Source organism: Vombatus ursinus, unplaced genomic scaffold (assembly GCF_900497805.2).
Source record: "Vombatus ursinus unplaced genomic scaffold, bare-nosed wombat genome assembly UNPS02014838.1, whole genome shotgun sequence".
In the NCBI taxonomy this organism is placed as follows: Eukaryota; Metazoa; Chordata; class Mammalia; order Diprotodontia; family Vombatidae; genus Vombatus; species Vombatus ursinus.
This window is the reverse complement of record NW_020954616.1, coordinates 871,704-883,274: the sequence shown is the minus strand read 5'-3', so window position 1 is coordinate 883,274 and position 11,571 is coordinate 871,704. Positions and strand designations below refer to the sequence as shown.

Sequence of the window (11,571 nt, the reverse complement as noted above, 5' to 3'; positions counted from 1 at the left end):
GCCACGAGCCTAGAATTCTCAGCACACCCGCATTGTCAGTACTTTTCCGAAAGCCACCTTGTGTGGTTTGTTTACAGCACTGTAGTACTAATGGTATTGTCACTCAACCCAGTGANACCACGAGCCTAGAATTCTCAGCACACCCGCATTGTCAGTACTTTTCCGAAAGTCACCTTGTGTGGTTTGTTTACAGCACTGTAGTACTAATGGTATTGTCACTCAACCCAGTGAAGAGGTGTAGTCACAAGGAGAGCAGGAGGGCAGGCGAAGCTGCCATGAGTAAGTCACGTGATATGGTAAGACTTGTTTATTCCCCCCTAGCTAAACTGTACCGTTCGATACATTAATGTGTGAAGCATTTCTTTCTGATTATGGGTAAATATAAAAACTATTCTGCGGGCTTCAAGCTGAAAGTGATTGTGTTCGCTGAACAGCATGGAAACAGAGCTGAGGAAAGACAGTTTTCAGTGCGTGAAAAGTTAGTGTTAGACTGGCGGAAACTAAAAGACAAGTAATACTGGCACAACTTTTTAAAGCTTCTCATAATAGTTGCACCCCACTTTTTTGCTAAAAAATTGGCATAAAATCTGCGACGATTACGTGGTGAAACATGGTACTGTGTGACCTGGGCAAGTCACTTAACCCTGTTTCCCTCAGTTCCTCATCTGTAAAATGAGCTGGAGAAGGAAATGGCAAATTAGTCCAGTATCTCTGCCAAGAAAATCCCAAATGGGGTCACAGTGAGTTGGACAAAACCAAAAAATGACATAACAACAAATATATAACATTCTTGTACTGGTCAGGAAATTAGACAAGATGACTTCTAAAGTCCTTTGCAACTTGTGAGACGCCATGATGAACTAACCACACTGACTTTTTTAGACAGATTTATTAGACCAGTAAATAGGAGCAATACAATGCAATGGACAAAGCCTATCTGTCATTACTAACAAGACAGGTGGATTAGGTAGGTTTTGATCTGGTTTAACAACAGGGTTCAAAGAGCAATGACTAATGGACTGGTGTAACCTGGAGAGTGGAGTCTCTAATGGACAGCCCCAGCGCTCTGATCCTGAAAATGTTAACATTTTTTACAAGGAATTGAATGGAGGTACAATTGGCTATCAAATTTGTAGATGACAGAAAGCTAAGAGGGGTAATGAATTATTGGATGAAAGAATTCAAAAAGATCTTGACAGGCTGGAGCGGGTAAACTGATGCTAACAAAGTAAAATATAATAGGCAAAAATGTAATGTCCTAAATTTGGGCTCCAGAACTTAACCACAGAAGTACAGGATTTGGGGTGGAGGGGGCGGGGGTAATCTCGAAAGCAGATCATGTGAAAGATACACATGAGATTCAGTGAACTACAAACTCTCTATGAGACAGAAATGAGAAGTTGCAATTAAAAAAGCTAATGAGATCTTAGGCTCCAAAAGAATTATTATACGCTCTGTATGAATACAATATTGTATGCATCATGGGATGTGTTGTTGACAAACAAAAGAGTAGCCAAAGGAGTGTGACCAGGATAGTGAAGGGTCTCATGAATATTCCACAAAGAGCATTTGGAGGAACTAGGGAGATTTACACTGAAGAAGACTTAGGGGAGAAAGTCTTGAAGTATTTGAAGGACTATCAAGTTGTAGAGAGATTAGATTTGTTCTTCTTGGCTCTGGAGCACACAACTAGGAGCAAAGGGTGGAAGTTGCAAAAATTTAATCTTGATGTAAGGGAAAAGGGTCAGCTAGGTGGTACAGTGGGTAGAGCACCAGGCCTGGAATCAGGAAAACATCTTCCTGAGTTCAAATCTGGTCTCAGACACTTGCTAGCTGTGTGACCCTGGGCAAATCATTCACTCTGTTTACCTCAGTTTCCTCATCTGTAAGTTGGAGAAGGAAATGGCAAATCACTCCAGTGTCTCTGCCAAGCAAACTCCAAATGGGGTCACAAAGAGTTGGACATGACTAACCAACTAAACAAAATAAAAAAACAAAATATCAGTATTATCGTCATTTGGGGAAGCTAGGTGGCACAGTGGATAGAGTGCTGGGCCTGGAATCAGGAAGACTCATCTTCCTGAGTTCAAATCTGGCCCCAAACGCTTATTAGCTGTGTGACCCTGGGCAAGTAACTTAACCCTATTTGCCTCAGTTTCCTCATCTGTAAAATGAGCTGGAGAAAGAAATGGCAAACCACTCTGGTGTCTTCACCAAGAAAACCACAAATGGGTCACAAAGAGTCAGACACAACTGAATAACTACAACAAAAAATAAATAAATAAAAGGGAAAAGTGCTGGGCTACCTGGGAAAACATTCAATTCCCTTTCATTGGAGCTTTTCTAGCAAAAATTGACACTGATCACCATTATGCTGTGTTGTAGAGAGTATTCTTGTTTACATATGGGTTGAACGAGATGGAGGAGAAGGGGGGGAAGGAAACAGGGAGTAAAGGGCAATGAGGTGGTTAATGAGGAAGGTGTGGAAGAGGTGACCAAAGGGGAGAAAATGAAGTCTGGCTGAAGCTTTCCTGAAAGAGTATTCTGGGAGATGCAATCACTGATCAGGAGATCAGGGCTCCAGAGCAGAAGTCCCTCCAGAGCATGGCCTCTGATGTGGATGGCAAAGTGGTTGGTGAGGAAGCTGTGAAGGAGGTGGCCAGAGAGACTGTGCAGGTGGATGTGTCACATGTAGAAGACAGGTTAGATTTGTTCTTAGTCTCAGAACGCATCCTGGGACCAGATTTTTGGCTCAACATAAAGAAAAATTTCCTGACAATTAGAGCTGTTTAAAATGGAAGGGACTCTAAGGATGTGATAAGTTTTCTATCTCAGGAGGTTTTGAAGCCGAGCCAGATTTTCATTTGTCCAAGGTGTTGTATACACGATTAATGCTTTCAGTGGGTATTAGACAATTGAAGTCCTTTCTAATTTGTCATTCTACGATCCAAGAGCGCTCAGGCAGCAGTGTGAAGAATGGATTAGAAAGGGAAGCCCTGGAAGAAGGAGGCAAGAAGAACAGTCAAGAAGTTGTTGTGTATCAAACTATCTCTTTTTGTAGACTATGTGATGATATACTTGGAAAATCTCAAAGACTCAACAATTTTAGCAAAACAGTAGGATATAAAGTAAATCCACATAAATCATCAGCATTCCTATATATCACAAACAAAACCCTGCAAGAGATAGTAAGAGATACCCCATTTAAAATAACTGTAGATAGTATAAGATACCTGGGAGTACTAGATAGTATAAAATACACCTGCCAAAACAAACCCAGGAACTATATAAACAAAATTATTTTAAAAAAAACCTTTATACAAATAAAATCAGAGTTAAATAATTGGAGAAATATTAATTGTTCATGGGTTGGCAGAGCCAATATAATAAAAATTACAATTTTACCCTAAACTAATTTACATATTCACTGCCATCACAATAACTAAAAAATTATTTTACTGAATTAGAAAAAATAATAACTAAATTCATTTAGAAGAGCAAAAAGTCAAAAATATTAAAGGAAATAATTTTTTAAAATGTAAAGGAAAGAAGTCCAGCAGTACTCGATCTTAAACTATATTATAAAGCAGTAATTAGTAAAACCATCTGGTACTGGCTAAGAGATAGAAAGGTAGATCAATGGAACAGAGGAGACATACAATTTTCAGCAGCAAGTAAATACAGTAACCTTGTATTTGACAAATGTAAAGACTTAAGATTTTGGGATAAGAATTCATTATTTGTTAAAAAAAAACTGTTGTGAAAACTAGAAAGCAGCATGGCAGAAATAGGACATAGACCAATATCTTACAGCATTTATCAAGATATGATCAAAATGGATACATGACCTAGATATTACAAGAAAATTTGAAGAGCATGGAACACATTGCTTATCAGACTCATGGACAGGTGAACAATATATGAGCAAGCAAGAGATACAGAGCATTGTGAGGTATAAAATGAATAATTTTGATTATATTAAATTAAAAAGATTTTGTACAAATAAAACAAATGTAGCCAAGTTCAAAAGGAAGGCAGAAAAGTGGGGGGAAATTTTATAGACAGTTTATCAGATAAAGGTCTCATATCTAAAATACATAAAAAACTTTGTCAAATCTATAATAATACAAGTCATTCCCCAATTGATAAATGGTCAAAGGATATGAACAGGAAATTTTCCAATGAAGAAATCAAAATATTTATAGTCAAAAGAAAAAATGCTCTAAATCATTATTGATTAGAAAAATGCAAATTAAAACAGCCTTGAGATATCATTTTACACCAATCAGATCAGCTAAAATGATTGAAGAGGAAAGTGACAAATTTTGGAGAGGCTGTGGAAAAATTGGGACACTAATTCATTGTTGGTGGAATTGTAAACTGATCCAACCATTTTGGAGAGCAATCTGGAATTATGCCCAAAGACTTATTAAACTGCCTATACCTTTTGACCCAACAATACCACTACTAGGTTATTTCCAAAGATGATTGGGGGAAAGGACAAGAACCTTTAAGTTCTAAAATACTTACAGCAGTTCTCTTTGTGGTGGCAAAGAACTGGAAATTGCAGGGATGTCCATCAATTGGGGAATGGCTGAAAAAGTTATAGCATATGATTGTGACAGAGTACTATTGTGCTATAAGAAATAATGAGCTCAGTGATTTAGAAAAACATGGGTAGATTTGCCTGGAATAATGAAGAGCAAAATGAACAGATCAAGAGAACATTGTATAGAGCAACAGCGATATTGTTTTAAGAACAACTTTGAGCAAATAAGTCATCTTGACTATTATAAATACCCAAATTAACTACAAAGAACCTATGAAGGAAGATGCTATCTGCATCCAGAGAAAGAACTGATAAATAGAAAGATTTTACATACATACATACACACACACACACACATATTTGTGTCTAATGGTAGCCATCTCTAGGGCAGGGGTGGGGCAGGGAGTGAAGAAAAAGGGAAAGAAAGAAATTTACATGATAACTTTATTATACATTTAAAAGGAACAGCAAGTTGTATATAATAGATTTGCAGTTTCATGTGCAATCAACTTTTTTTTATTATACCATGTTATGGAAATGCTTGTTTTATTCCATAAATTAAAAATAAAATAAATAAAACTAAAAAAAGAAGTTATTGTGTTGGCATAGGTGAGAGGTAATGAGGGTAAAATGACAATATAATAATTATTATTTTTGTTGTTTTAGGCCTCAAATGAGATAATAATATATATACAGTGCTTTGCAAGTCTTAAAGCATTCTACAAATAGCATTATTATTCAACAAGCATTTATTAAGTGCTGCTCTACACCAGGCTTTGTGCTAGAAGTGGGGATACACAGGCAAAAATGAAATATTTCTGCCTCCCATCCCCAAAGGATTATGCATTCTACAAGGGAAATAGTATGGATATGGATAAGATACATACACAGTAAAATAAAAGTAATTTGGGGTGGGGTGTATGTGAAGAGAGGACACCTGGGTGATTGGAAAGGTCTCCTATTATAGAACATGGCATTTGAGTTAAGCCTTAAAGGGAGCTAGAGAATCCAAGAGGTAGAGGGTGAAGAGAGAGAGACAGCATTCCAGGTATAGGGCACAGACTACGTAAAGGTACAGAGAGAGGACAAATTATGTTGTATGTGGAGAACAGCCAATAAGCCAGTTTGTCTGGGATGTAGAATATGTGAGGGGATTATGAAACAGTTTGTGAAATCAGTCTATAGAGATCAGTTGGAACCAGACTGTGAAGGGCTTTGAATGTCAAGAAGTCCACATTTTATCTTGGAATCAAAAGAGAGCTGCTTAAGCTTCTTGGACAGGGATAGGACATGGTCATACGTAAGCAAGCTTGCTCACATCTGACCATGTCACATCCCTGTCCAAGACGTTTTAGCGGCTCCCTTTCTGTGGGGAGATCTCTATTTAGGGGGTCATATCCAGAATCAGAGAGTTGAAAACAAAGTCATTTAGATCATCCAATGCTTAAAGGGTTTAACCCCCTAAACAGAGACCTCTCCACAGACTTCCATAACAAATTCCTTCAAGTCCTCAAGTCCTAGCTTCCCTTTCAAAGCCAGAGTCAGCTCAGCACCCTTATGGAGGCACAGTCTAGGGAAGAGATTGGTGAAGTTATTCAGCAGAAGCTGAACCAGCCATCCAAGGCAGAGGGCACTAATAGTCAACTGGTCAGAGGACTTTTGCTCTAACCTCAGCTTTGCTGATGCAAACGGTATTAGAGTTTTACCAAATTACGCAGTTCTCTGCTCAGATGCTGAAGTGAGTCCTGATTGACCTTTGGCATCAAGCATATGACCTTCTTCACTTTGGATCTTTATGCCCAGACTGGTTACTAGGTGGGATAACAGAAGAGAGATCTGGAAATGGTGATGGGGATCAAAGTATTTAGAAACGAGACTATACATTGAGGGAGATGAGATAGCCCCAGAAAGGAGATTGTACCTAATTCAGTATGCCTGGATTCTAGGGATTCACAGAGTAAGAAATGAAGAAGTTACCTGGGGAGACATGTCAACCATAGGCAGGGGAAATCTAAGTTGAATGAGTTATTTAATGAGAAAGTTTTGTGGAATCAAGCAGCCCCAAAACGACCTTTAGCATGTTGGTATGCAGTGTGGCTTTCAACAGTGTAAACCCACATAGGTGAAAATGTTCTGGCTCAGATAATAGGATGAAAGTTTCCATAGTCTAGTCCCGTACAGGTGAAGTTCAGCTAAAGAGGAAACCCAATGACAAGAGGAGGAAACCTTGACAGTAACCTCCAGTTATCTCTCCACAGCAAGCCTTAGTGATTCGGGAAGGGGAGAGGATGCAGATCGATGCACAGAATGTGGTTCGGGGAGACCTGGTGGAGGTGAAGGGTGGAGACCGAATCCCTGCTGATTTCCGGGTCATCTCTGCCCATGGATGTAAGGTGAGTCTGCAGGCCCAAGAGGGACTAGTTGAGGTGCTCTCCATAAGGACAGGGTCGAGAATCTTAGCAGGGTGAGGAGGAGGCAAAACTAGATAGACTAGAACTGTGGCACTGTTATAGACCCAGAAAAGAGAACCGTGTTCTTGTCCCTCAAAACCTAAGAAGGTCACAAGAGAAGAGAGTCCTGTGGATAGGGGGTGGTGGTGTATGTCTCTCTGTGTCCATGCCTGATGGTGGGATGTCTCAATGTCTGTAACTTGTGACCTTTGAGCACTCTGTTTGGCTATGTCAAGTAGGGACTCTTTTTGTGTATGAGTTGAACTTCTGGATAGTCACTGCCATCCCTTCAAACTCTCAAATTCTATTATTCTGTGGCTATGGATGTCTGTGTACCCTACTCGTGCTGGCAGGTATAGGGGCCTCTGGGTGAATTTAGTTCCCAGAACTCTCCCTTGCCAAACTACTTTGTATGTATGTATATATATATATATATATATATATATATATATATATATATATATATATATATATATATATATATATGTGTGTGTGTGTGTGTGTGTGTGTGTGTACATATATATATTCTGCATATATTTATGCATGTATGTAGTATCTCTTCTAATAAAATGTAAGTTCCTCAAAGGTCAGAGACTTTCCTTTTTCTCTGTGTCCTCAGGACCTAATACACAGTGGATGTTTGGTAAATATTTATTGATTGTTTCATCTATCTGTCTCCACATGTTCCCTATGTGTCTCACATGTTGATGACCTCTTTTTCTTTTCCATCTCAGGTGGATAATTCATCCCTGACTGGCGAGTCAGAACCACAAACCCGTGGTCCCGATTTTAGTCACCCCAATCCCTTGGAAACCAGTAACATCTGCTTCTACTCCACCAACTGTGTGGAAGGTGAAGTTTGTATGACAGCTCACTTAATCCAACTGGGATTAAGACTCACTATTAGGTGTTAATGAAATTCTCATCTGCCAGCTAATTAGCAGAGCAGTAAAGGCAGACAAGAGGGCAATGGTTTAGATTCCATTTCATTCGCCCTTTTCAGCAAATAGTTTCAACACCTCCCCAAATCCTCGACCCAGAAAGGAGATCTCTCTAGGTACACTAGGATACTGGGTAGTAAAGGGGGGAAGGGGAGGAATTTGATGTACCTGCCAAGCAAAGGACTTTGGACAAACCACAATTCATCCAGAAGAGGGCAGCAAGGAGAGTGAGGGGAATAAAGACAGTATCATACAAAAATTAGAGGAAGGACCTAGGGATGTTTAGCCTGAAGAGGACTTAGGCTACACACGGTAACCGTCTTCAGATCTGTCACGTGGAAGACTTGTTCATTTTGGCTCTAGAGAACAAAACTAGGAGCAATGTGGGGAAGCTAGATTTAGGTTTAATATATGAAGAAAACTTCCAAACAATCAGAGTTATCCAAAATCAGAACAGGTGCCTTTGGAGGGAGAATAAAAGACCTATATTTCACTAAAGGTTTTTTTTTTTTAAGAGAGTCTAGATGATATTAAAATGAGGTTCCTGTTCAGGTGTTAGTCATAGATCATACAGCCTCTGAGGTCCTGTCCAACACTGAGATTCTTTGAATCTGTGGGTGCCCACTCTGACCTCCGTTTTTGATTTTGGAAGCCAGAGCAAATATCAGCCACGGAGAAAACGGAAAGTGTGAGAAGCAGATTACAGGGTAGAATAAAGAATACGGGCCTCAGAGACGCAAAAGCCTGGATTCAAACGCCACCTTTACCATTTATTAGTGTGACTCTAGGCAAGTCATTTCACTACAGTTTTCCTCATCCGTAAAATGGGGACAATAATATTTGCACTACCTATCTCACAGCGTTGTTGTGAGGAAAGCATTTGAAAACCTTAGAGCATTATAAAAATGTTATTATTACAACAATTAATGCAGTGAGAGTTCAGGAGAGTTCCTGATCCCTGAGTTTAGATGATCATGTAGAATCTTCCCCTCAATGATCCTTCTTCCCTCTGATCTTACAAGCGCTTTGATTTGAAGCTCACTTACTACTGATTATTTGGTGTCATCGTGTAAACGTTTGTATAAGTGCTGGTGCAGGAGAAAGAAGGACACTAATTAAGGGCAAAAACATGGATTCTATGGTTTGTGCTGCCCACCAGAATGCAAAAGGCTCCAACTGGCTATGACAGGGTTGGGATAGGGTTCTAGAGTAAAGATAAGAAAGGTGTTTGGCCTTATACTACTACCAGAAAGAGAACTACATGGTTCCATTTCTAGAGGTTTTGAAAAACATTCAGCAACTGAGCAAAAAAACAGGAGTAAATGGATTTATAGTTTGGGATAATGAAAAACTGAACAGGAAGAGTAATTAGGTAACAAAACATTTGTCTCAAGAGACTGTGAAATTTTGGAATAGAGGAGACCCCACCTCTCAGACCTGAATATGAAACAGTCCAAAGGCTGGAGGCATGGTGTTGGCGGGGGGGGGCAGGGGCGATTTATAGATGAGAATGAATGACTTACATTTATATAATGCTTTAAAGTTTGCAAAATGCTTTACATAGATTCCATTATTTTAACCTCACAACTATCCCCAACTTAAGGATAAGGAAAAGGAGGTTCCAAGAGTAATTAATTTGTTTATGTCACGTAGCTAGTAAATTTCTAAGGAAGAATTTAACCCAGGTTTTCCTGATTCCAAGTATGGTAACTTTAAAACATTTCCTGAATGAGAAAGATCCTCAAAGGGGCTGGAGTCTCTGGTTCAATTTTGGATATTATCCATGTTCCATTTTGGATATTATTCATTTCCTCTGAACAGGTCCAAAGCCCTCCCCATAGTAAGAAAAGAGCACTTTCAGTAATTGTTCTTCCCACTTCATCCACAGGAACGGCCCAGGGCATTGTGATTGCCACTGGAGACCACACAGTGATGGGCCGCATTGCCTCATTGACCTCTGTCTTGGAAGCTGGCCAGACACCCATTGCCACTGAGATTGAGCACTTTATCCAGCTGATCACAGGGGTGGCTGTATTTCTGGGTGTCTCCTTCTTCTTTCTCTCCCTCTTCCTGGGTTACGGCTGGCTACAGGCTGTCATCTTCCTCATCGGCATCATTGTGGCCAATGTACCTGAGGGGCTACTGGCCACTGTCACCGTGAGTGGGCAAAAGCAAAAGTCGGGGACAAGGTTGCCTTAGAGAAAGGTTAAGGCAGAGTTGTGGGCCTTATATTATACCTCTGAGACATGTCACACAGTACTGTATCAACTAATACCTGTTTTCATATGCCTCTGCGTAGCATTCTAGGTATTACAGGTCAGAAAGCAGGCTACAGAGTATAGTGAAAAGAGCACTGGGTTTAAAATCAAAGGACCTCAGTTTGAATCTTCTACCATGAACTATGGGACCATGGATAAATCACTTCTCTTCTCTGGGCCTCAGTTTCCTGATCTGTAAAATGAAGGAGTTAAACTATATGATTTCTAAGATCCTGGCTAGGTATAAATAGTTGCCAGAAATTATTTAGCTTTCAAAATTATGCTGATGCCCATTCTCAACCCCCTGTTATGCTATGACCCTTCTACTTCCCAATGTGTTTTTCCTCCATGAGATATAGTATGGTACAGTAGAAGAAAGATTAGACTACAAATCAGAAGAACTAGGATCTAATCCCAGATCTGAGGCTAATTGTATTACACTGGATAAATCTATTAACCCTTCTGGGCCTCAGTTTCCTCATGAGTCAAATAACGGTCCAGAATAATTGAATTTTAGAGCTTAAGAACCTTAGAAAGAGACCCTAGAAGGATCATTTGGTCTAACTTCCTACCCAGGAAAGGAATCATTTCTTTGATTGTCATCAAGATGCTATTTCATTTCACTCAATTCAATAAGCATTCATTAAGCACCTGAAGACAAAAATGAAAGTCCCTGTTCTCTAGGAATTTACATTCTACTGGTGGGAAATAACGTGTATGATGATAAGTAACTACAAAATACATGTAAAGTATTCTCCCAGTTATTAATAACTGGAGGAATAAGGAGAGGCCTCTTATAGGAGTTAGCACTTGAACTAAGCCTCCAAAGGAGCTAGGGATTCTAAGAGTCAGAGATGAAAAGGGAGAGCATTCCAGACACAGGAGACAGCTTGTACCAAGGTGGGGTGGGAAGTGGGTGAGCGGGTGGGGAAAGGCAAGTGGCCTGGTTTAACTGGAATGTAGTATGTATGAGTATATACGAAATCCAATGAGCCACATAATGAAGGGCTGAAGAGCCTAACACAGTAGTTTGTAGCTTATCTTAGAGACAATGGAGAATGACTGAAGCTTCTTGATCAGGGTAGTGATGTGGTCAGAATTGTGCTTTAAGAATGTAAATACAGCAGCTATGTGGAGGATGGATTGGAGTGAGGAGAGACTTGAAGCAGGGAGACCAATTAGGAGCTTATTGCCATAATCCAGGTAAGAGCCTGAACTGAGTGGTAGCCATATGAGTAGAGAGAAGGGGACAAATACAAGGGATATTACTGCTGGCGAATAGACCACACATTCCAACTGATTATATATGTGTGTATATGTATATGTATGTGTATACACACACACACACACACACACACACACACACACACACA

General features: G+C 39.7%; 1 protein-coding gene across 1 annotated transcript in view; it reads left to right on the top strand.

Moving 5' to 3' along the window:
* LOC114026363 (sodium/potassium-transporting ATPase subunit alpha-2-like) overlaps window positions 1–11,571 on the top strand; it is a 68,329-nt gene that overhangs the window by 11,304 nt on the left and 45,454 nt on the right. Inside the window, exons 6-8 of the mRNA XM_027840042.1 lie at window positions 6,808–6,942; window positions 7,734–7,851; window positions 9,829–10,097. Of these exons, the coding sequence (XP_027695843.1) occupies window positions 6,808–6,942; window positions 7,734–7,851; window positions 9,829–10,097 (522 nt within the window). The remainder of the gene's footprint in view (window positions 1–6,807; window positions 6,943–7,733; window positions 7,852–9,828; window positions 10,098–11,571) is intronic.